The 27,308-nt window shown below is 39.2% G+C and overlaps 1 protein-coding gene across 2 annotated transcripts in view; it reads right to left on the reverse strand.

The window, feature by feature from the left end:
• Positions 1-1,197: 1,197 nt before the first annotated feature.
• Positions 1,198-27,308, reverse strand: part of PLD5 (phospholipase D family member 5) — a gene marked incomplete at both ends in the record, with an annotated part of 173,749 nt that continues 147,638 nt past the window's right edge. For both annotated transcript variants that reach the window (XM_082276932.1, XM_082276933.1), the window contains 5 exons: positions 1,198-1,433; positions 3,420-3,534; positions 7,248-7,413; positions 9,142-9,281; positions 12,555-12,752. In XM_082276932.1, the coding sequence (XP_082133058.1) occupies positions 1,198-1,433; positions 3,420-3,534; positions 7,248-7,413; positions 9,142-9,281; positions 12,555-12,752 (855 nt within the window). The remainder of the gene's footprint in view (positions 1,434-3,419; positions 3,535-7,247; positions 7,414-9,141; positions 9,282-12,554; positions 12,753-27,308) is intronic.

A 27,308-nucleotide genomic window follows, 5' to 3' on the forward strand; every position in this document is an offset into this window, starting at 1 on the left:
TTTCATAGAACAGTTGCTTCTTGGTGCAACTGAGTTGTGATTGTAGAGGCACACTTTTGACACCAACTAAAAACTGTGGTCTAAATGAAAGCATCACTTTTCTGTCCATGCAGATGTATCTACCTATACGGATGACATTTTAACAAAAAAATGTCATTTCACAATTTTTATTTCTTTTTAAAGTATAAGTTAAGAAAGCAAACTCTTCAGGTGTAAAAATCAACAAAATTACTAGATGATCATTTAACGACAATTATTGCATGATTTTGCATAACCCCTGACCTTTCGAAAAAGCAGTATTTGATTTTGAGATGTGCACTGGTTTGATAATGAGTCATCACATATCTGCTGACTCACAGATGATAAATATTTAACTTGGGGAAGAAATTTTCTTGAGATTACAAAAACATTTAAAAAAATCAGTCCTAGGTTTTAGCTATTAATCCAGAGATTTTCACTGTTAGATGAAATGCATGTAATTGGAAATAACTATTCTGTTGAAAGGAATCCACAGTACTTTGATAAAAAAATCTGAGAGGCTTTAGGGAATATGACAAACTTGATGAGGCCAACTCCAACCCCTCAAAAATTTCTCATACTGTCAGGAGATGAATGAATTACCAGTCCTGTAACTTTAATGTATTTTAAGGCTAGTTAGAAGACATGGAATAGTGATACTCAAAATAAATGCTCAAAACCAGGAAGTATTTTTATGACTAGGTAGTTATTTAAAGGGAATTATTTATATGGGTGAAACTTTGCTTAGTCCTTTACATTTTCTATTACAGTAAACCTACCATCTATTTGTATGTCAATAATAACTGATCTTAGAATGCCATTTCATAGCTTGAATCTTCATTTTGCCTCAAGGTTTGTTCTAGCCAGGTTGGCAATTGGGGAAAGTCCTAAAACAGAAACATTGACACATGCTGATAAATTCAAATGTGGAACATTAAAATTCACATGGAAGCGGAAATGACATTCAGTGTCAGAAGTAACAAATTTGAAAGTCTTAAATAATTCATATAGAGAATATAGGTTAGACAGATTTAATACAAGTGTGCTTTTTCCTAAAAACACCCCCCCCAAACCAAACTTTTTTTTGCTTTTTCTTTAAGTCTTTTGTCTGTAAATATGAAAGAAGGCTACACCCCAACGTAATTCTTCATTGCAATACTAAACGGTAAAATAGTCTTTCTAATTCACATTGCTCATGGCAGTCTTATTTGAAGTTCCCTTAGTAAGTTTGTGGTTAAAGCAGTTTGGGATTTTTGTTGGTTGTAAACTTTTGGCATAATGTGAATACCAGTCCCTTTCAAAAACGGCCTTGAGTTGCTTAATGATGCTTGTGCTGTTCCCCGCGTCTGCTTGGTTGATAACAAGGCCAGCTCCAGCATTCTGTGTAAAAGCATTTCCTACCCAATCAAAATTACCTGCAAGCAAAGGCAGGAATAAACAGTGAGTTTCTAACATTAAAAAAAAGAACCAAACAAAAAAAAATGATCTCCCTAAAGGCAATCCAGGATGAAACACTACCATTTTCCCCAGTGCAGAAATGGAAATCAGTTGTTGGGGTTTTTTTAATACTAGCAGGGAAGAAAAAGCTCCAATACATACCATGCGTAGTAAAGATTGTTCCTGGAAGTTTTAACAGCTCTAAGCCTTCAGAAGTGAAAACAGCTTCTTCTATTTATTCAAAACTAATTTGCTCTTCCTTTCACATCTATTGTATTATTACTCCATTTACTTTCCTCACTGGCCTTTTCAGTGCTAAGAATAATTTTTTTGTTTTGATGGATAAACAATTTCAAGTTCCAAACTAATAGATCTTTTACAAGTTACCCATTGATAGATACTCTCTGAGGAAAGAAAAATAGATGTTACTGGTTTATGCCAGTTATTACCACCTTTGTCGAAATCTAATGTAGCCAATTAGCACATTGAATCCTGGGGACAGCAGGGCAAAAAGGGTAATTGGACTAATGGAAAACAGGTAAACCAAGTGTTTCAGTTACTTCTTTTTATTTCACTAAAACTGTAGGTATTTTAATATAATTATACACTTAATATTAATTAATTAACTAAAATTTAATTAATATTAATAATATAATTGTACACTTAAAAGACATGCAGTATTTTGGACAAAAAAGGCTCTCACTTCAGCAGGAAATGTTAAGCATTCTAAAGCTGTCAAGGATGATAAATTGAAGCCTCATCATAAAGGACATTTTTTCCTATGCTTTCCAGTAAAAGATACACCAGGTCCTTAGCATCCATTTGTATTAATTTCACAGAGTTTTGATAATTTCTTTTACTTATATGTAGCTGAGGATGTAACGACAATGGGAAAGAAAAAACCCAACTTGGCTAAGAATCTAAGCTGTGTAGATGAGTTCCAAGGGACTGAGAATTGATCTGGCTATGTAAAAGAATTTAAAATGGAGTGAAAAAAATTATTTCTGGGAGGGGCGGGTGGGTATCATAAAACCTTCTGGAGATGAGTGAGGAATGAGCTGCAGTATTTGATGTAAAAAAAAAAGATTTGGATAGGTTATGAGGTGTGTGTGTTTCGAGCCCATCAGGGTGGGCTGTTTGGAGTAGGTTTTAGTTGTGTCTCTACACAACTTGGGATTGTCCCACTGTTGATGTGTGTGGGCCTTGCTTTTGGGTTGCAGCCTTTGCCCTCCCTCACTGCCTCTGCCCTCACAGGCAGTCAGCCCTTGGCAGTGCATCTGTAAGATCCCTAAAGCATCGAGCTGCAGCAGACCACAATGCATGTCTTCTCTCCTGGCTTTTTAAAATGCCATGAGTTGCTTTTGAATTCAATAGTGGTTTTCTGATCCCATAAGCTTATGCACAATTCAGATTTTTCTAAAGGTATTTTTCAGCCTGTAATCAGTAGGCATTTGAGTGGTAGTGAACTTTTGTGAGGTGCCATATAGCACCTTTACTTAAATACATCTTCAACCCAAAATACCAGTTAGATATGTACCTAATGTTAGGAGAGTGTCTGAAATATCATTATAGTAAGTGGAATAAGACTTTGGATGATGAGGATGAATGGCATCTGTACAGTATTTGCCAGGATTGACCATAGCTTTAGTGATCACATGGGGAAAGGAGAACACTCCATCTTCATTGGCTTGCAGAACCAAGAGAATATGCTAATAATGTATATTAATATGCCTGCTTCATAAATTGTGTTATATTTGTGTTTTAAGATACTGAAAACAGAATGTTGGTCTTGGGAAACTGATTCGTAGGGGAAGAAAAAGTTTTAACTGAGAAGAGGCTCAAAGCTCAGTCATCATCCAGATTCCCCGAGAAATGAACTATTATCTTCACTTAAAAAACATTATCAGCTGTAGACAAAAGGCCTTTGGATACAAACTAGAATTTCTTGAGATGTGGTTACTTACCAATATACGCAGCTCCATCAGTCACCATGTATTTGTTACGATTCAATTTGGGAAGGGAAGTGTTCTTCTGTTCTTTAAGAAAGCAGGCACTCTCTTCCTCAAGGTCAAAGAATTTCTGCCATAAAATAGAAGGAAGCACGGGTTAATGAGAATTGCTCTATAAGAGACAAAAAAAATACAGACTGTTCTCTAATCTTTATTGAAAATGAGTTGGTGCTACAGAACAGCTTGAGTTTTTACTGCCAAGCAGGAAGTCTAATAAAATGCCAAGCATTAACTTTAATAAAATGTATTTCTAATTAAATTCTCATAGTTTGTGATAGTCCTGCTTTGCCATTCTGAACTATACAAAGTATATGGCTACTTCATACTAAAAGCAATACAGTGCCAGGTAGTAAAGGCTGTGAAATGAACAAAAAACCCCCATCTTTCTGTTCTGCATGGTAAGAGCCAGGAACTTGTGTTTAGCTCATTTCCTCATTTTTCAAGGGCCACTAGGGTTTGAAGTCTGCTTCAGGATCGGGATTGGCAGACACAGCAACAGCTGAATTAATACCTCTGCAATCACATATTGCATAGCCCCCAACAGGAAACTTGACATTTCAGAAACTTAGAAGCTTCTCAGCCTTAAATTTGACATGAAGAGATCAAATTTTCCAGGCAACAAGAGGAAAATGCATCTGTTCTACCCTGGAGGGTGAAGTATGAACAAGTTTAATTTACTTATTTATTTATTTATCATTTTAGAGCTATATGCACTCCTTGTCTGATCAGTACCAGACAAAAATGAGCAAGAATACACCTGCACAGCTCAAAAATAGCTTCATGTGGAGGCTCAAGAATACCTTGTGCTGTAGGTAGATGTCTGTTCCATGCCACTCCTTTGTGTTTTCCAGTTGTCTACAGACAGTTTAGTTCTAGGTCATAACTTCTGCAGGCCCTTTAAAAGCACACACCTTTCTCTGTTCAGCACCAAGCAGAGCTGGCCCCTTCCTGCTGCTCCTTTGAGAGTTACACCAGGCATTCGTGCACTCAAGATGCATTTACAGGGTCAAGTACAAAACTTAGGGAATACAGGATTTAAGGTCCCAAGAAACACAATGGTGAGCTCTTCACCTTGAGTCTGCCCTTTCTGATTCAAGCTTTAATTTCATGACCACATGTGGTTCAGTGCACAGGACAGAGCATCCCGTAGGTCACTCTTTGCCCTTTGGCTGTGTGCTTATAGCATTTAGTCCTCAAACAGCTTTCTACGTGCAAGTTCTTCCCAGGGATCATTTTCTTCAGAGTACTTGTATTGAGTTTGCAATCTCAAAACACTTTCAGTTGAATCCAGTAATTATTAATGCTTATGTGAATGAGACTCTGAGATGCAGAAAATGCATAATGAGGGACTGTTTTCTAACTGCATTGACCTTGTTAGTTGCCCAGTATTTTCAACATTTTTTGGCAAAAGAGAAAACACCCCACTTCTATATAGTGCACACTGTTACAACTCAGTGTTCACAGCTAGGAAATCATGCCCTGCAGTCCCTGCCATCCTTGCCCTCCACAGCAGACTGAAAACTTCACATGCAGCAGTTGGTGGCTGGCTTTGATCAGGACCCTGCCAGGTGTAACAGGGTTACAGTGCCCTCCTTCTAACTCTACACTTGCAGCTGGACAATACCAAAACTTCTATTTGCCTGGTCAGAGACCAGAAGAAATTAGGAGGAGATTCACATCTAACAGAGAAATTACATCTGCATCTCCTTCTCCAGGAAGACCATTGGCAAACCAGTGTACCCTGCAGCTGCAGCCAGCCATTGGCACTCACTGGAAACTTTCAAGCCAAAATGGTCTTTCCATAGGGATAAGAACAACAACAACAACAACAACAACAACAACAACAACAAAACGGAAAACAATCAAGGTATATCACAGGGATGAAAAACTAAATGAAAAATAAGAAGTTATTGAGTATGCTTTGTAGGACTTGGACATACTATCCCCAAAAGAACAGAACAACAGGGGGATAGGAGGTCATGTGGTGCAGGTGTGTGTGGCATTTTGGTCAGAACATAGAGAGGTATTGCAGCAGCCTAGCAATTTTAAATAAAATTTCAATCAGAATTTGTAACAGATTTCTCTTAAAATTGCAATGGTTTTATATATAAACCCACACAATACACATCTGCAGACAGTATTTTGTGTACTGAGGTTAATCTTCTCATAGCCAAAGCAGAACTAAGAGGGAAAAGGAGAATTTTCAATAGTTCAATAGGTAATCTAGTTTTTACCTTGTTAACCTATTCTTTCTCCTCCATACACACACACACTTTTTTTTCATTTTGAACCTGGCTATAACAGATGAATACAAAAGAAATGCAGCTTTAAAAAGAAGTTGCTCATCTGACATGCTTTTTGAATTAAAAGAGTATTGAGATGTAGCCTATGGCACAGTTTTCAGTCAAAATCAAATTGATACCTGTAAACTCCAACGCTGGCTTATCACTTGTACCAAGGTTTATTTAAGGCAGTGGCTCACCCAGACTGGGAAATGTGATGCACAGCATAGAGGGAACTGACTTATTGTTGTACCTTTACAACTCTCTACAGCTGATTTTTTTACTGGAACTTGTTTTTGTATTTTCTAACTGCAGAAACTCTAGCTGGACTATTTACCTAGGACAGATGTCGACAAGTAGGTTTTTTTTCCTTTTATCATTTAGTTCATGACAAGATAAATTCTGTACAAAAGATTTTACCTGCTGTAAATAGATGGCAATGGATATAGTATTAGGTACCACTTGAAAAAAAATTTCTGAATACCTAAATAGAATTTTGATGATAAATATGGACCAAGCTAGAAGTTACTCAGAAGTGAAGTGGCTTAAATGGAGTCAACTATGTATGGGTTTTTTTTTACGTAAAACTACACTTTATGCTGTTTTTTTACTGAGGAAACTTACAATAACAACATACATTGTAACAAAAAACCTTATTTCTAGCTATGCGTAATACCACTTACTGTGTGTATAACAAATAGTACTTCCTTTTTAGAATTGTTGTCAATTTTCAAAAAGCCAGAAGGATTTTACGGGATTGTCAATTTAGGAAATCAAAATAATTCAGCAGATTATTTAGAACTGTTACCTGGAAAAACAAAACAAAACCAGAAAGACCCACAAAAAAACCCCCAAGATCCAAGGTGGCTGATTTCCAGTGTGCCTCAACTTTATAAAAGGAACTGTATCACACTGAAAGTAGCACTTTACCATATATTCTGTTCTCTAATACATTAGTATAGTATTTCTCACTTTCCTCTCCTGCATGTCTAATGTGGCCCCAGAGTGGTGTTTCTAGTCTTCTCAATTTTGAATTTGTACTCTAAATTTTAAAAATTTAAAGTCTTCATTATTTTTTCTTGTACTTCGCACTTGACTGAAGGACAAGTAGATGCTTACACAGGTTAACAGTAAGGTTACATGAATGCAGACTAAACCATATTTTTGTGCTGTCAGATTTACTCATCTCACAATATAAACATGACCCATGACCACAGTTCACTCTGTTGGCTTTGCTGTGAAAGACCACATGTGGTGTTTTACAATGGGCTCTCCATCACACCGAATGCCTTTTGGTACCACTGTATTTTTCTGCCTTAATTTTGAATTCTGTTACTACTAGGAGTGAATTATGTTCAATACATTACATTTTCTGATATTCAGTTAAATTTAAAGACTTTGATACTAACAGAGAACAATTCTCAGTTAAGTTTTCTTGATTCTTTTTTTTCTGGGGGGTGGGGAATATCTTATATTTCAAAGGAATATGGATTATACTTACAACTTTCAAACTACAGCTTGGAACTTCAGTGCAAATAGCTTTCAGAGATGAAACGAAGTTAAAAGTAAGGGGATCTGTGTCTCTTGAGAAACTTATGAGAAGCCGTACTTTAATACTTCGTAAAACTAATGCTTCTCTTATCTTCCCATCTAAATATGGCCAGTACCTGTGGAGAAAGAAGACAGTATTTGCGGAGAACTTTAAATTTGGGAGAGCCGCTCCCGTGCCCGAGAGCCGCAGCCAGAGGGCGCTGCTGGCCAGCCCAGACACGGCGACACAGCGCTGCCACAGCTCGTGCACAGGGAGCTGGAACACTGGAGCCCTCCCCGCCTGACATCCTTTGTTTAACCCCAGTGCATTGGGACCGTGCAGGCTGGGGACTGGAATGCCCTCCGTAATTTCCTCCGTGGGGAACTGGGAGCTGCTGTGCAGGGTGCCTGCGTCCTTCGGGAGCAGCAGATGAGATGGGTGGCTTAAGGAGGATGCTATGTGTTTTCCTGAGGAGGGTTGCAGAAATTCTGCCAGGAATGGGATGGTGGCTTCCACAGAGCTATTCTCACAATTGATAGCTAGGTTTGTATTCCTGACATTTGGCGGGAGCAGGTCAGGGCAGGCAGAATTAAACAAAGAAAAATGCATGTTTTCTACATTCCAGCAGCATCAAAGCATCTGGGCTAATGAAACGTGAGCTCTACTGTGCCAGAAAAAAACTTAGAAGCAGGAACTGGGAGATGGCAAGGTAGAGAAGCTGGGGCAGTGCCTCAAACACAAAGCCATGCTGTAGGAAAAGCACTGAAGAATTCATGTAGGTGCCTTCCGTGGATCTCCCTAATCCAGCAGACTGCTGAATTCTTCCAGCATGAGAATAAAGTAAGGAGGAGTACAGGAGATAACATAAATTGCAACACTGTAGTGCTTCTACATACTAACATCCTTTCCAACATACAGGCGAAATAGGAGGGATACGTATTGTGAAACTGAGGTTCCTACAGCACTGCCCATGATTCTTTCCCTGTAATGGAGGCTGTACACAAGGAGTTTATTGGAAAAACTCTCTCATGGACTTCAAACAGTTTATGCTTGGTATCAGTTGTATGATAATTATTTTTTTGAAAAAATTGAGCAGAACAGCTCTAAGTAGAAAAAAGTACATAATCACATGCCTTGTTTGGCTTAACTGTGTTCAAATAAAGTGCATAGATGGAATGGCAGGCTTTGCTAGATTCTAAATAAATTCTGAGCGTTATCAAGACCAGGAGGGACCAGTGGATACCTGCCTCCTGAATTGGATGGTTTTGATGCACTCTGGCTCCAGTTTTGGGCCATGAGTGTTTTTTAATGGTCCATCCAAACTGGCTGTTTAAAAATTATGTGGTTTCATTTGGTTTTAGCAACTCTCAGTTAACCAAAATGTGATATAATTCAAATGTTATCTACGCTGAATTGGGAATTTTCATTTATATGTGTATGCCAATAAGATAATGACATTTCCCACACTGTATACAAGTCACAACATATTATTTCTCCCTTAACACACACACACACTCTGTGGTCTCAGGATAGTCAATATAATAGTGTAAGAAATAGGATTAATGTATAAGCAGACTGCTATATTCCTGGGTCCCAGCCACTTGCAGATGGTCAGACTAGGAAATTTCTGATCTCCTTCAACAGGCAGATCCAAAGTTTAGGACCCAGAACTGGAAATGTCTTCTTAGGTCCCAATTCTGCTCCCATTTACATCAATGGCAGGACTCTCACTGATTGCAATAAGAGCAGAACTGGGCCCCAAGAAATGGGCGCACAGTAGTAAGTGATCTCCTGTGGGTTCATGTTCTCCAGCAGACCCTAGTGGCATTACAGTAACCAGCTAGTCCTGGACTTGGACACTCACCGTTTGGCATTGGTGTCGATGACAATGGGCAAGTAGTCCATGACAGCAATGTACACAAACTGTTTGGCATCATCAATAACACTGTAGATAGCTTCAATATCCAGGACTCTGTCCTTGGGGCAGAAGAGTTTAGGTGAATTCTGTGAAAGGAGAAGTTCAAGTACGGCATTAAAAATAATTGATTTATTTTCTCTCTCCCTCAGTCTTCTTGAGATGATAAGTAGTATCCATTATTTTAGTAGAGATTATTAACTAATGCCTTCAGCTGTCCTGCTAGAATACTCAAAGCTACAAAGGAGAGCTATTTGCTTACTTGCCCCTCAAAAGCCCCACCATTTAGATGTAACTGTGGGTAAAATGCAGAAGACACAGACTTCAAAACATCTGCTGTCATCAAAGAAGCTGTAATTGAAGTTACCTTTCAGAGAACTTTGTTCCAAAGAGCCCCAGGACGGGTTCTTATAAGATGGAGTGTTCATATGTTATTGCCACAGGAGCCTGATGCTTCACTTGTGAGCAGGAATGAAGTGGTTTATGTCAGTTGCAGGGAGATACTGCAGTTTTGCAAGAAACTTATCTTTAAAACAAACACAGCTTCAGGTATAAACTACCCAGCACTGAGCTGGTAAGTGGCAAGCCCAGATCTCAGCTTTTCTGCCTTCTGTCTGGGGCTGTCGAAGGCAAGGGGAAGTCAGCGGAAATTGCTCGTCTGTGGCAGATGTGTCCAGGACTTTCTACTGTCCTGCACAAGCAGGGAGAGAAAAGGGAACCTCCCCTTTCAAGTTGCTTGCAGGCAACACCACCATTCCTGGGGCAGCAGTTGTTGAAGGCACTTTAACCCAGCTGAACAGGTGTTTTCCTGCCACTCTATCACCTTCTCAACTTGCTTGGGTTGCAGCTGAGAGCCAGATGGGTATGTTTCCTTTAGGGACAGATCCCAGGGGTTTTATTAGTCTTCCTTAATTTCAATACACTGCCTGTCACAGTGGTTTCTTATTACTGACTGGTGTTCTTAAGGATTTACTACAACTAAGTACAGAAAATATTAGAAAATTAACCGTAGCAAGATTTCAAGACCCATATTCCAGATCCATTCCTGAACACTAAAAAACCTAAACCTCTTACACTTTATCAGTCAGTCTGGAAGATGAGTTTGTTGCTAAGCAACACTAAGCTATGATTCCCAAGTGTAACAAAAAAATTCAATGACTGTGTTTTACGTTTGTTTTATATAGCACTAACATTGAAATATGTTTCCAAAAAAATGAATTTTGACTCAATAAAAAAGTGTAAAGTAATTTAAAGGTAGTTAAATAATTAAATATAATTTATGTCAATTATCTGAAACTTTTTGGAGGTTATTGCACCAAGATGTTATTCTTAACACTTGTATTATTCTCTTGAATTTTTAAGTTACAGAACAGCTGAAGAAAGAAATTCTTATGCATTGTATTTTTCAGATACATTCAATATAAATATCAGAAAGTGAAAGACTTCTTGAAGATAATTAGAAGGAAAATTTCAGCAAAAATTCTCTCTGTAGCATTGGGCTTCAACATTCCGCTTGTTACTCTGCGGCACAGCTGATCCCTGTCCTGCAAGTCCTGGACTGGTCTAGGACTTGTCTCCATGTTGTGTAGCACTTGCTGTTCTGATCAAGTACCCACTTGTTCCTCCTCTTCACCTACCAGAAACAGGCCTTTATTCTGTCTGGGAACAGCACCATTCCATGCCCCTACTTGGGGATGTGCTATCCCGAAACCACAGGGAGGCAGCAGCCTGTCTCTGCCCCAGGCAGGACTGCAATGGCAGCAAGGGAACTGCCTGGCTCCTGGGAACTTCCTTCTGATCATTAGTTCAGGAACACACAGCAGCATTAACACTTGCTCCACCTAGTCAGTCCCAAGCCAAGACTGCACTTCAGAGGGTCATGCTGGCAAACACTGAGAATTTTCTAGTAGGTGAGAAATTTATTGAAGAGCCTGTTTTCAGGAAGGAAGAACAAGCCCAAGTGGCTGTGGATACAAATTCAGGTAGCTCTTGGAGTTGGACTTCAGTGATATGAGCTTCTGAATACCACTGAGTCCTTCCTTTTTTTTCTGAAGTGAAATTTCAAGAGAAGAGGCTTCCTTGCCCATAGGAAAGGAAAAATCACAGAGAGGAAGTGAACACTGCAAACTGAAAATAAGAAGTTTCTGTAGAGTCTCTCTCCATCTGCCTTTGTCTAGGGTCCCAGATTCCTTAAACTAGGCCTTAACCAGCTTTCCATTCTGTCTTCCCCTCCAGGACCGACTCTCAGCAGGATTTCTCCATTTCTTACAGATTTCTTAGAAAGGAGTAGGATTTAATTTTTCAGTGCATTATCTAACTGTCCAAAAGTCCATCTCTCATTTCACCTAGTCCTTAAGGTTCTCCAGAATCAATGGAAGCGTCCATTTTTCCAAACCACTATTAATTATGGCTGTCTTAGGCACTTCCACATTTTCACTCCAAAATAGTTCTCTGTCTCTCCACTGACTGTAGGAGTATGAAAAATCCTGAACAGCAAAACATTGCCTGGCTCCCAGCAGGTAAAGGGGAAGCTTGCCCTGTATAACCACTCATCTGCACTGTCTGGTGCCAGTGGCTGTACAACTTAACAGTGGGCTACGTGCCTTGTGTTGTTTTAGACATAACGAGGCTATAAAGCAATGGGGGTTTTCCCCTTGTTTTATAGAGAACGGAAAATAACTCTTAGCAACTTTGTTATATTCCCAATTTCGAAGAGGTAGTTTACACTCACATAATTACTCCCAAAATGAATGATACTCCTCATCTTCCAACATCTCTATCTCACTGGGTACTTTTTTCCAGTTTTGCTACATAGCTGCTGAGATGGAGGACTGCTCCATTTCTTTCCATTAAAAATACATGCACAGACAGTGCTTCCATGGGGATCACTGCTTGAGTTTTAGAAGTTTTAAAATGTCATTCGTAAGTTGAAGTAGGTGATCTTGTACAGAAGTACAAATGCTTTGCAACAGTGTGAATCCTTTTAAATTGCATTGATAAAAATGCAAGCTCTGATACCAAGCTTATTCTGTATCATTTTCTATATCAGATTAATGGTTCCTTTACTCTCAAGGCATTCATGTTCTACCTATTAATGTAAGTAAAAGAATCTGATTTGAGGGGTCTCTGTATTGTTTTCTGAATATGAGTGGGAAAGTGTTGAACATTACAGAGAAAGGGAACTTGAATAATGCTCAAATGAAATCCAGCAGCATCTTCAGTCCTGGCAAACTGCATGTCATAGAAATCAGAATTAAAAAACAATATTGTGATTTGTCAAATTTCCAGGTCTTCCAAAGATGTTGTGGGTTAAGTAAGTTTCTTTCCTTCCCCTCCATTCTGGAACTGATTTCAGAACTTACCGACACAAAAGCTTCCGATTTCGTCTCGTTCAGCTGCAGCGTCAGCTTATTTTGAGTATCGTACACTCCATAGAGTCTCTTAGACCAACTTGGAGGTATTTTATTCTTGTACCTTAATGAGCTATACAGGGCAAATATCCTTTGTAAATCCAGGACCAGGCAGCTACAGTTGTATACAATGACGCCAAGTTCCTTCATCTGTGAAATTAAAAGTTGGATCATTAGTGATGTTTTTGCTGATGGATCTATGGATGTATGCAGCAAGAATGCAAAAACCTCACCTTGGGTACCCTGGTTTTCTGGGTGGCAGTTTCTTCACATGTTAAAAGGGAGATAATGATACTTTTTTCCCACAGAAAGAAAGTACTCTGTAAGCATCAACATTCTCACATATAAATTATGAGGAAAAATAGTCCAAGTAAATACAGACAGCAGAGTACAATTAAATTCTTTAGTCTTCAACAGGCACAATTCCACTTCTCATTTAAGTCAAGGCATGTCTCCTGATCATCATAAATCTTGTTTTGGCAGAGATTTCATTAATTGTACATGCGTAGTACCTAAATTGTTGACAGAATTTAATTTTGAAGATATTGTTTGGCTTTTGTAACCAAAGTGTAACCACATGCTCACTCTCTTCCCTTCCTTTGCTTTAGAACAGCTTAAGAAAGGACTGGTGTGGGCCTGGATGCTATTGACCTCTTGTTACCTGCATTTCACAATAGTTCAGCCATTTCCTAAAACAAAGCAAGAAGAAAATCTGCATGTATCTGTTGGAAAACCATATGTAGGATAAATATTTAAAGGATCTGTGCGGGGTTTCTGCAGGCAAGCTCTCTTGGTAGCATGCCTGAGAAGTCTGTCCAGCCTTACGAAGAAAATAGGGGTAATATGAACTCTCCAGCATGCTTATTACCCTTTCACACCAAAATATTCCCACTGATGTTATTCCCTCAGATGAGACCTCCACAGTCACATGGTTCCTGGTAAAAGCGTATCTTTCTGTAAAGCCTGTGGGAACTCTGAACCCTGCACTGACGATAGCGCTTGTTCCAGTGCAATCCTCCCTGACTGCAGATGAGAACCACTCTGCAGGAGTGGGCACAGGGAAAGCAAAGGAGAGAATTGAACCTTGACTCTTTCTGTGGTAGGTGAGCAGAAATGACAAATACCAATACTCTGGTGAGAAGGAAATTTGACGGGTGACACATTCTTCAGGTCCCCAACCTGGAAATACCACATAAGAATACACAACACTGAGCTATCTCATTCCTAAATATTTGCCAAATAGCTGCAACCACAGGAACAACACCTAATATTATTACTGCCTAATTCAGAATATCTCTGCAAGCTTCTTTAGTCTTTTATCCTGCACAGATTAAATTGAAATTTGCGGATAGTTGGAAAAAACAGACATACTGCACTGAAGCCTTTCATTTCTGGATAAGCCAATATATTAATTTTGATGCTAAATATAAATATGACCAACATCCTAGCTGAAGAGTCTATTTGGAATAATATCTTTAATTTTTCCCCTGGGTGCTGGTATCTTTGAAGATGCTCCTGTATTCAGCTCTAGGCTGTCCCTGTAGTCTGGGCACTGTTTGTCTCCAAATATTTTTAACTATACATTATCACTGTTTTCACTGTGTGCTGCCAATACAGCTCTCTTAATTGCCAGGAATGCCATTGCAGAGGACTTGTTAATAGTACTCTGTTACATCTATCTGCATAATGTGGTTTAATCGGCTTTTCATGGCTGTTAGTTGATTCTGACATAATTATGTGGTTACAGTTTTCCTTTCATTTATCAGTCCCATTATTACTATTCCACTTTATCCCTTCTATTGAAAGTAAAGATAAAAGTGTCCTCACTGCACACGAGAAGCTGCCAGGATTGCATCTGCATGAGCAGCTCTCCTCGCAACCGGAGTGCCTGCAGTGTGTCCCCTCCCTGTGAATTAAGGGATTGCCCTTCTGCCTAAGTGGTTCCTCATGCACAGAGATAGGGAGGAGGCATGGGGCACTGATGGGTTTTGTTAAATGCCATTTTTACAGGTCACCACCTAGCCTGAGCGCCAACAGAAGCATTAGCCACGCCTTAGCGCCAGCCTCTCCCACGACCAGGAGCACACGGGGAGCACAGGGAGCTGGCCGTCCCTCCCGTGGCAGCGGCTCCTGCGGGAGCCGCGGCCGCTCACCGCCCGCAGGGAATACGCTCCAACCACGGGCTGGAGTGAAGCCACCCAGAGATGTGTTTACAGCGCAGTAATGAACCCTGCCTTCCCAAGGTGTTGCGTCTTGCAGCTGGCTTCTCAAAGCACCGATCAAAGCTTTGCCTGCTTCTGAAGCTGTGATAAGAGCTTTTCCCCATGGGGATTCCCTGCTACACGATAGAGGCAGGGGTCCTTTCCCTCGCTGGGAAAACACAGATATCCTCTTTTCCCAGCTGCCTGTTTTCATTAAGCCTTTATAAACTTAAGTTCAAATTTGACTCAACCTGACCAGTAGATTCAAAGCTATAGGAAGAGGGCAGACAGCGACCCTGATGCTTGTTGTGCAAACAGATTTCCTTAAGAAACCAGTTTAGATGTCAGCCTGTCACTTTGTGACCCTCTCAGCTTAGGTATGATACATCCCCTTGAAATGCAAACAATACACACATGCAGTAAAAAACCTCACCAATCTACTTTCTTGTATAACAGGCCCAATAAGTTTGGAGACAAAAACCCCCCTGTTTCAGAAGCACCTTCTACATGGAGCCTAGTTTTACTCCCATACTCTGAGGTGAGGAGAAACTTCTCTTCTTCCTATTAATCATGAAGCCTATAATCCTGGAGGCATAGGAAGCAGCAAGGATGTGCTAGTGACAGATTCAGTATGAAGTGGTATGACACCTAGATAAGGGAAAAGACTTTCTTCCATTTGAGAGCTGCTGTCATTACAGACTTTTTTTTTTTTTTTTCTCAGAAGATAAGCAGAAAAAACATCTATATTGTAAGAATAAAAATCTGAGTGTTGCTCCCTGGCTTGTTATCACGGAAACCTGCTGCTAAGCATCGTTTGAGGTACCTGTTAAGGTAAAATCCTTCACGGAAGAGCTCTTAAGGCAAGGGAATTATTTCTTCATCCTGAGTTTTAAGAGCAATTAATACAGTAATGAAAATGTCACAGAAAAATTAAAGTGAAGGAGATCTCAAAAAATCAAAACCTTAATAAAATTAAGGAAGATAAATGTGAAATGAAAATATAGAGTCACAAATTTGATTAGCTCAAAATGCAACTGAAATGTTTGCATGGTAAAGTTGTACAGATTCTTGTGAGTGACATTTCCAGGGCATGTGCCAGGGACTGGGGAAAGGAATGGTTATCTGCATAGAGAATTTTGTGTCCTCTCTTAAGCAGGTTTCTTCCCCTCTTTGGTAAGAACTACCATGCATGCTCTAATCTAAGAATGAAAAATATAGGAGCTGGTATTCCTTGTTTTTCCCCATGCCATTTACATTTGTGCAGAGCAACTGTTAAAGACTACCAAATTACTGTTGGACTTTCTTGCCAATAAGGGCTTTCTTAAAGCATCAGAAAAGTGAATAATTACACTTGGCTCAAGAAATGTAGCTTCCTCCCAGTGTACAATGATGGTCTTAACTACAGAACTCAGTTAAGCTATGAAAAGTAATAAATACGGCCTAGAAAGAAAAATAGCAATTTTTATGACGAGGAATTCCTTACTAGATTGGACAAAAAGCAGCATTTCACAAACAGGAATTTTTGCCCATTTTTTCCCCATGTACATTCATAGGCATCCTATGCAAAAAGGAGGAAAAAACATGGGAAAAGAACCTGAACAATCCAAGTTGTGGACACAGAACACTGTAAGTTTCCCAAACTGAGAAACGGTGTTAGCAGGACTTTCCAGGTACTTTTGGGTTGTGGGCCAGAGAGGGTGTACGATGTGTCCCTACCCTCCACTGTGCAGACGAGACATTACATTTTATAGTTACCTTATTTTATATTTACCTTTGAGAGACAACCCCACTGTGTAGGCAAGGTACTATTTGACCCACATAACAGTGACACAATCTGGTTCACAGCTTGCAATATCTGAGTCGTGGCAAATGTAGCAGGAAGCTTTAGAAAAGCCCTTGTTTAAAGAAGAAGTTTTTAGCAGTTCTTCACACTTGAAACTGATCCTGTAAACAACAGGCAGCTCTCCTCAGGCATGAACTGCCACTTGCCCAAAAGGTCTGGCCACTGGCAGGTGCCAGGAATCCATTGCCTGTGCTAGAGAAACTCTGGATTAACTACAGGTAGCCTATTGCACACAAAATTTACTAAGTAGACTTCTGGTATATAGGACAGTACATGCATCTGTCATTTGTCTGTGTTTGAAAATGTATTTATATTTGTGCATTCAAGCCTCTGATTTTTTTAATGACGAGTTCCTAAATGAATGACTGAGCAAAGCCAGAATCAAAACAGGGTGAACTAATGGAGTAACAAAAAGCACTCTATACTGATAAATCAATTACTAAAGCCTAAAAGGACCTAAGATTTCACTAGCTTCAAAAGAAAGAATAATATACAACATATTCATTATCAGCTTAACACAAACCATAGATATTTCGAGTGGTACTCTCATCTTTTCATAAAATATGCTCTAATTACCCGGTTAGCCTACGCTCCAAACATACTTTCTTCTTCATTATCAGGATTACCCAATCCCTACTGCAGACCTCCCTTATGTTTACATGTGGTATCCTTTAATACTGAGTATTTCCCAATCACACACAGCACCACTGAAGGCTGCCTCTGTGCAGCTATTCTTTACCTCTCTTTACCAAAACCTGCCGTGTCCATCCCATGCCAGGCACAGGTGACAGGCGAGTGGTGGCCTGGGGCAGCAAGTGCATGAGGAGAAGGGCATTCTGATGGGAGTGACCATCAACAGGAGGGAGAGAGTCAGAGATGTGAGAAAGGTAAAAGTGTTTCTTTGTGCAGAGTTGTGTGCTGTGACTGTTGTAGCACACTTTACTGGAAGAGGCTGACAGGGGTAGTGCTAATCACAAATGCCCTCAGTGTATGACCCCATTCAGGCAGCCGTCATTTTGATGTAAACCAGGTGTGCAACCTGATGCTGAGGAGACTGAGAAGGCTGTAGCACTGCCTGGCCCCTCTCTCACAAGACCTCTGCAGGTATTACAGTCCACCACAACAGCAAAAGCATGTGTCTCAGCTAACACTTCACTAGAAACTGCAACCTACCCTTACATTCCTGAGACAAAATCCCTCCTTCTGTGCTTGGCTGGTAATACAGTACAGAGACTTCACACTTTGTTATGTTAAAATCAAAAGTAATGCAGTGAAATCCAAATGCAGCACAGTCCTGCTTCTGCTCCAAATTCCACTTTTTCTTTTCATGTTGCTAAGAAAATGGGAGCTACACTGATATTGGGAAATACTAAATAGAAAACATTAAGACAAATGGGAAAGCAATGTTTCCCCAGGAAGTTAATAAAACTCTGTCTAGCTTAAACTATCAGAAAGTGAATAAATCTAAATTAACAGCATCTTTGGATGTCAGAAATCATCTAGGGCATAATAAATGTTCTTACTTGAATTCCCTGTTATTTTGACAACCACAAACTGCTTTTGAATATTACTTAGAGAATTCAAACACATTAAATTTGAGAGTAACTGTTTCATTGTTTAATTGTGCAACTTTCCTGTTTTCCATATACACTTTCATTGAATCAATGGTATTTTTAAAATCCTACATTCACCTCTCAACCATTCTCCAATTGATCACTTTGTGAGTCTTGCACTTTGATCTCTCTTGTGCCTGGCCTATGTCCTATAGCTGTGTAGGTTTTACATTTCTGTCATCTAAGGCTAAAGGTTAATTTTCTATCCTGCTGGTTTTAAGTAAATTGAAATTAATTACCAGGTAGAATTTCTAATGAACTAGAAAAGAAGTCCTTCCACTTGACAAAAGAATGCAATCTCATCCTAAGCCAGGAACTCAATCTCATCACTGAAAATGGAAAACTGTCACTCAATCCACTGTGCTGAAAATAAATCTTAGCATGTGACCAAGAAAAGGTGATGCATTTGATATAGAGTGCACCCAGAATTGGCACCGAATGTCAGTATAAAGCCATGACACGTCTTCACCAAAGGAAAGGAAGTGGTATAAGCGGGCTGACTATACCCCATTGAAGCTGATAAATTTGAATTGTCAGCCACTAGCAGTCCACTGATCTATAATTTTCACCTTTAGAAAGTACATTTGATAGATTTGGATCTGTAGGTCTTGTAGAATAAAAGTCCCAGGAAGTTACAACTTCTTATGCTGTTTTTACTAATATTACCTAACGACAAAAAGCTGCCATGATAAGGCAGAGAAGATCTTTGAGGAGCTGCTAATTTTTGTGCTCCCTTCTTTTTCCAGTGGTCCATAGGCCAAGAACGCAAAACTGCAGTGATGCTCTACTAATTTCCACTTCATTTCAGCCTCACCATTATTTTTCATAGCACCCTGATCTTAAGAAAATCATGCTGAGAAAAAAAGATAGACGTAGCATTTAATTTCTGCTGAAAAGTACCGCTGCTGAGATGCAAAGCAAGTTAGACACTCACACAGAAGGGGGGCTTGTTTTAAAATGGTGTGGTTTAAAAAGAATTTTGTGATGAAGAGGTAGTAATGCAACTTCAAAGCAGAAAACCAGAAATCCCCTGTGTCCTCATCACATTAGAAAGAGGCCCCATGATGATTTTCCTTTTTCAGCCACCTGCTCTATTGATATGAAAAACTCAGCAAAAATAATTTTTTTGTACAAAAAATTCAAATATAGTTTGCTTAAACCATGGACCACTCTGTGATGATGTTTACATAGACCCTACCACAGGATTTTGAGTGCAATTTGGGCTTTTTACTGCTGTTGAAGCTTGCTAACAAACCGAGCCTGACACATGGCTAATTGTCAGATCAAGCCAGAAGGCAGAACTGAATCAGTTAAAAATTCATTGCCATATAATCTATCAGCATAATTAATATCACTTGGCATAATCACAGCCTAATTTATCATTTTCAAATGACTTTTCAGTTTACAGTTTCATTACCCCCTCAAAGCAAGCAAAAGTGTCTTCTTTAGGGGAAATGGAAGCTTGCAACTGCAAGAAAACATTTTTCCAGGATCATGTTTGATTTATTTCTTGTTTTACTGCAGGAAATTTAATTAATGTGAATTCTAATTTGATTCTGTTTCTCTTTTGAAACACTGTTTTGTTCCTTTTATCAAAGAAAAGTGCAGGCTGGAAAGAAAAGGATCACGTTGTGTTGGCCTCCCATCTCACTGCTGGCAAGCTGCACCACATTTCAGTCTTGGTATCATTCACATGACATTAAAAAATTCACTTCTCCAGTGGAACCATAACAAAACGAACAGGTGAAGTGGAAGACCCTGCTAGCTTCTGAAAAGCCTGGACTCTCCCTCACCACGCATGTGCGTGTAGCTCCCGCAGCCTCTTTCCATCCTCCCTGCACCAGAGCCTGTCCTGTCAGCCCTTATCTCGCATTCTCTTCACGCAGCTGGAAATCACAGCACGAGCTCTTAGCATTTGTTCTCATCCTATGTAATGCTGCAAAAGGCAGCCTTCATATGTCTTCTGCTGTACAACAGAGAGAGGAGAGTGCAAAGGGCTGATCTCAGAGTAAGGGCAATATTTATGTTGAAACATTTCTCTCAAAGCACACAGTTTCTTTGGGGCTTTTGGATCCATGGCCTTCAGGGAAATGCAACAGTATGTAGTTGACTAATTGGATGCATTATTTATAACATTACTGACACACAGAGTGAGTTTTCCTTTTGCAAAGTGAATAGAGATTGGTAGCAGGCATGCTGGAGACACAAACTGGGACAATGACATTGCATATGAATTATTGCTATAACTGTTGAGCTTTGCCAGACTACCTGATCAGAATTAGAAGCCTATCTTCTTGGTGTAAGCAGAGGCCCAAAGGCATGCTAATTAATTTTTGACTGAGTCTTGATTAAATTCAGTGTACAGGACCTTGAGGTAAGCTAGAAATCCAAGCAGTTTAGATAGGTAAGGCAATTCAGCAAAATGGTACACAGGCAGTCCCAGAACAATGGCCAGCCAATATGAAAATCTATTCTAGAAATCCGCTGTTGCTCTATGTCCTTTTCTCCTGAGTAACCATCTTAGATATTTGTGATATCTGATAGGCTATATATTGTGATATATCACTGATAGGCTTCTGGCTGCTTCAACATGGAAGCAATGTCTCCTGTAAAGATCTGGTCCTGGTATAGGCCCCTAGGAAGAAAACTTGTAATTGAATTAATACATCATGTTTCTGCCTCTGGACTGTAACAGTAAAATTTGGAACACACAATCGCAGACTGTGTAAGGCTGGAAGCATCCACTGGAGGTCATCTAGTCTAGCCTCCCTCCTACCAGGGTCATCCTAGAGCACATGGCACAGGATTGTGTCCAAACAGTTCTCGAGTATCTCCACTGAGGGAGACTCCACAGCCTCTCTGTTGTGGCAATCTGTTCCAGTGCTGGGTCACCCACACAGTAAAGAAGCTCTTCCTCGTGTTCAGGTGGAACTTTCTGTGCATCAGTTTCTGCCCATTGCCTCCTGTCCTATTGCTGGGCACCACCGAGCAGAGCCTGGAAACATCCTCTTGGCACCTCCCTTGAGATACTCATAGACATTGATGAGCTCCCCTCTCAGTCATCTCTTCTCCAGGCTAAACAGGCCGAATTTCCTCAGCTATTTCTTGAGAGGTTCTCTAGCACTACATTTGAAAGAAATGCCTAATAAGTCATCATACTGATTAGAAAAAGTTGCCTGTCCAATACCATGATTCTCATGACTTCTACAGTTCTCTGAAGACACACTTAACAATTCTGTTTGCAGACACTGCCTGCCCAATACACCTCCCTCATGCAAGGATTAATAGTTTTCCACTGAGCAGTTCCAGGGAAATGTCAATGATTTCACTGTTTTGATGGCTGCTGTTTATTTAGAAAAGTTAAGAAAGGTGACTGCATGATGACTTCTAAACCAGGCCTTGATGCTTATGACGACAATATCAAAATCTGAAAAGGTTAGTGATGACATTAATGCTGCACATTCATATGGAAGGAATGCTTTGTCAGACTGTTTTGTTCTGCTTGATGACTTATGGGTATAGAAAGATGAGATTTTATTCTGAACTGCAGAGTCATTTGTCTTATATAGAATGACTGAAATGATTGTCCTTCCTTACCCCAACTCATGGAGATTTATGCCGTGGTATTTCCAGCCTGATTTACTGTGTGTCTCTTTCACAGGACAATACTAAATCCAGTTTTCCATGAAAGGATTCCAACTTTCAAACAGGAGGTGACTGGGCTCCATTTGGGAACCTTTTGGAATTGAGGCAGTTCTGAAGGAAGACATTTTTCTAGAGGGGAACTGTCATCTGTGCAATATCAAACTGTGTGTGTGTGGGTGGAATCACGTATTGGGAAAACACTTTTAGGATTATTTTAATGTTGTTATTTTAATTGTTTAGTTGAAAAAGATTGATCTGATGGGGTATGCTAATAACTAAATCCCTCTGAGAGGAATCTGCCTCCATTTGTTAACATCACTGACCAAGATTAGTTGCCAGCAAGTTCTTGTGGAAAACGACAGAATAGACTGTGTTGCATTAGCTCCCCCACAGAGATTCAGCTGGGGTTTAATGAACAAGTTTTCTTTCAGCCTAACATAAATCAAATTTTTGGGAAAGTGGTGGATTTACTGCTTTTTTTATATCCATGTAAGTTTACTGGTTATTTCAGACTACCACTGGGTAGATCACCGCAAACAGGCTTTATAGAGATGTGCCTAGAAACAATTTTAATCTCTGTGACTAATTTTTTTAATTTTTTTTTTTTTTTTAAAGGCAAGACAACTGCCAGGTGAGTTATTTGTGATGCAGTTTCTGGGAGATCCTCCCAAACAGTTTTTGTAAATTTCAACAGCTTAACTTTTAGGCTACTGAGTCTTATCTCTAGGCCATGGGCTCGTGTAAGCACACGTCACCAGCACTGTCTATTCACCACAGTATTTGCTTCAAGGTAGCAGAAGGGGTCTTAAAAGCTGTCTCTTTTTTTGCACACACTTTTATGGATGATTTTCTATCCTGTGTGCAGTGGTGTACAGTTTGTGTTCTGGCAGCAAATTCCTACATGCCTCCAGTTCCCTGAACACTTTTAGAACCCATCCAAAATTTTCAAGTCTGATAATGCTGTACACTGATACTATTTGTCAAGTATCTGAGGGACCAGTAACAAACCAGAACCAATCACATTCTCTTTGCAACATCTATGACTCTTAATTAAGACATAGTGGTGGTATGGCAAGTATTAAAAAGAAAGCAAATGATAATGATGTTAGTTTTACTGGAGAAAGAACCTTCTATTTTCCTTTGGGTTTTGGAGATCCAACTACCTGAATATGCCATGCTGCTTTGGAAAGAAGTCAGTTTATTCATTCAAAATGGATATTCCATAATTTTGCTCTGTAGGCTTATTATTTATTGATTTCCAATCTATTATTGATTACTCCAACAGCAGGAAAACCTGTTCACAGGACTTCCACAGCAACTAAAAAAAAAAAAGATGAGAAGAAAATAGAATCATAGAATGGGTTGGATTGAAAATGACCATAAAGATCATCTAGTTCCTATCCCCCTGTTACAGGCACGGATGCCATTCACTAGATCAGATTGCTCAGTGCCCCATCCAACCTGGCCTTGAACACTTCCAGGGATGGTGCATCTACGATTTCTCTGGGCCAACCTGTTCCAATGCCTCACTACCCTCACAGTAAAGAATTTCTTCCTAATATCCAGTCTAAATCTATTCACATTAAGCCTCGCATTCAGCAGATATTCAGGTATTCAGTTACCTGAATATGCCATGCTTCTTTGGAAAGAACTGAGTTTATCTGTTCAAACAGAATATTGCATCATTTTGCTCTGCAGGATTATTACTTACAGATTTACAATTTATTATTGATTATTTCAACAGCAGAGAAACCTGTTCTACAGCACTTTCAGAGCAACTCAAAAAAATCAACAAAAAATCAAAAACGAGACAAGATCTGTAATTTCAGAGGTCAGAAACAGAGTGATGAGCATATACCTACAGTCAACAGAAATCAAATAAAAACATGCAGCAAGCCATTGATGTATTTTGCCCTCTCCTACACTAAATACAGACACACAGTGCAGATGATGCATTGATGCATGTGAGAACAGAGCACAACAGTGGGAGAAGTACGGCAAACAGGAACAACTTCCTAGTTCCTCCGAGCAGGGAATCAGCACTGCAGCCAGAGAAACTAGCCAAGCTGAGACCACTTTCTGGCTCAAAGTGCAAGGTAAATATATAGATCCCATGCTGTTTTCAGTCAGTAAATCACAAAGAGGATTACAGGAGTAAGGAGCACACACAAGACACAAGGGGAGCAGCCACATTACCCATGTTCCTGTCCAGCTTTAGCCGGCCCTCTGTGAGCAGTGCACAGCAATGGTAAGCAAGAGACAAAATGTCCTTTTGCTTCACTGATATTTATTTGGAAATACTGGATGCACAGGTAATAAATTTCAAACAGAATAAGCATAATGGGCAACACTGACTGTCCTGATTTACTGGATGGAACTGAGAAAAAGCAGCCTGTCTCAGTTAAAGAATCAAACAAAACATTTTTTTTGTCCAAAAATGCAAACTTTACACCATGATAAATGCATGCTGTGAGATCTGCACATTTCCAAGAGCAACGTATCTTCTTCCAGTGCCCCATTCCTTGGGGGAAAAAGAAAAAAGAAAATAAGAAAGCTGCAATTTTGGAGATAGGTATTAGCCACTAAACTGCTCTAGACTGGGTCAAAGATAGGAACACCAGCCAAAAGCTCTTAGTGAGAATAATAAAAATGTCCTTTGAAGGACAAGCTGTAATAGCATCACAGCAGAGTTCTGACAGTACAACTAGATTTCTATGCAGCAGGAAATAGAAGAAAGTAATAAATAGTCTAAAGAAGTAATTGTCAATACAGCTCTCTAATATCTCCTTATACCTGCTTTTTTCACATATTGCCTCATTCACCTATGCTTGAAGACCTGTGTTGCATTTTTCTGTTATCTTTAAAATATTAGGTAGCTCAGGAAATGATCCCATAGAAAGAAAACCCATAAAGGCTTTTTTTTAATGATTGGATCACATGGATATCAAAACTTTTTAGGAGATATTCTCTGTCTTATATAAGAGAGATTCATTAAGACAGAAATACAAATTTAGATAGAATACACCAGGATTATGTTGCCTGTAGTTTCAGTCAGTTCAGAGCTTGATTGAACCTCATGGACAATAAAGCTGAAAGAGCCTTTTTTCATGTTATAGGACACTTGAGACCGTGCTCAGTTTACTAATAGCTGTATGATACTGAACACCATTGGGATAGCAAGAAAATTAAGCAAATTACTAGAAGAAGATGGCAAAACCCAACAAAGTGCACATTAGGGACAAATCTGTAATTCATACTGGAACAACATTTTATCAAATGGAAACTCTCAATATAACTTTTACTTGACTGAAAAGATGGAATTCTACTGTCAGACAAAGTATCTTATCTCAAAAGGACCAGATGCACCATTACATAACTTCAAGAGACTCTCTCAGATAAAAGTTCAGAAAAACAACTGACTGATTATAGCCTGCCTTTGCTCTATAAGTTCTGTAAAGATCATCAACAGAAGTTTCAAATTTGCAGTTCTTGTCTCAGTGATCAGTTTTGAGAGGTGGCTCTGCTATAGCAAGATTTTGGGGAAGCTGGAAACAAGTATGATCATCATGATGTATTTTGAGATATACAGAAATCCAGTATTTATTACATATTGGTTTTATTGGAGGACATTTTTTTCACACAAGTAAATAGAAAATACAGTGTTCGATGATATAATTTGAGGAAATCATCATTCCCCTTTCCCTGGGAGAGTTACATAAAAAGAAACACAGGTTGCATTTGCTCCTGGCAGCATTCCATTCTGAATTTTGGGAAAGTTTTTATTAGGATCTATATCCCCAGAAATGAAGACCAAGAGAAGAAGGGATAATTCTGGGATGGGTTTTGTCCCTCATACGTGTGGCCTTTGAGCTATATCTCCTCCTTATGAGTGTCCTCAATACAACTGGGATGAGACTTTTGAGTAAAGAACCATGTGGATTGCTTCCAATTTGATTTTGCCCACCACAACCAATCAAAGGGTTGATCCTCTAATAATCCCAGAAACACAAATTACCCCAAACCTGCCACTTCAGGTGCAGCTCTTAATACCTGAAATACCATCATTTACCAGCTTTTGTCATCTCAGAGTAGGATGAGAAAGAGTTTGGGTTTTATCAGTCTTTTTGTTGCAAAAGATTAGAGGAGAAGGTGGTACAGGTGAATTGAGACTGCTGCTTTTGTCTCCTTTTTTCTGTGCTATAGGAAGGACAGCCTGAACAACTCAACCGAAACCCCCATTATTTCTCAAACCAGCCCTGTCCTGTCTGGTGATAAAAGGCAAGACAAGCAGACACATTCCAAGTGCTCTTGGAGACATCCTGCTGCAAGCCTTCCTATAGCTAAGTTCAAAAAACTGACTCACTCTAAAACAAATCAAATATTGGCTCATCAGTTTTTACTTTAAATGGACACACAAAAAGTGTATCTTTTGACCAACTGAGGTTTTGGGAGTTTCCTCCCTCCCTTTTTTTCCCTTTTTTTTTTTGGTTTGCTTGTTTGTTTTCCTAATCAGTATAGGCTTATTGAGTTCACAAATTTCAGAATCCAATATACTTTCACTGTAAGTATGCACTTGATTATTCATATTTATCATAAAAGACATAACTTTATCTACTGTATCTACAGATGCTTAATAGATCGTTTTTTGATTAATTCTCATAGCTCTCCATCCCAGTTAATTTGACTGTCAATTCAACTAAATTATTAACAGAATAAATGAACTGGGCAACTTGTTCCTTATCCTTCAAATGTAACTGATAACTTCATAATTGCTACAACTTTCATGTGCTGTAGGACTCAATACTAACAAGACAAGTATGTTTAACATACTAATAACCATAATGAAAATATAGTTCACAGAGAGTTTCTCATTCACACACTGTCACATCTCACCTTCAACAGTACTTTGGTATTCATTTAACATCTTAGGTGCATCAAATAAACACCTAACTCCTCAGATTAAACATCATCCAACCTGATGAAAAGTGTTGGGACAGTTTATCTAATTTTCTAGTTACCTTAAATTATGTAGATAAAATCAGCAGTTTGTAACTTATAACAACAAGACAGTAAGAGGAGGATGGAGAGGAAACTGACTGATGCATTTTTAAGATGAAGAGAAATCAAATGCCTTTCTGAAGTCTTACTTTATATTGGTGAAACAAATCACACAAAGAATCCAACAGACATGAAATGAATGGGAAAATGAGAACAAGATTACATGGTTATTTTTTTGTCCTTAAAGAAGTATGTTTTTCAGCCTGGTTGGGGTTTTTATCCTTAAAAAACCCCTAATTTTTACAGCCTGGTTGTTTTCTATCCTTAAAAAAAATTAAATCTTGCAGCCATTCAGCTTAAACTTATGTGAATTTAAAACAATCAGAAGAATGAACAATCCAGAAAA

The sequence above is a fragment of the Coloeus monedula genome (assembly GCF_965178545.1).
Source record: "Coloeus monedula genome assembly, chromosome: 2".
Taxonomy (NCBI): Eukaryota; Metazoa; Chordata; class Aves; order Passeriformes; family Corvidae; genus Coloeus; species Coloeus monedula.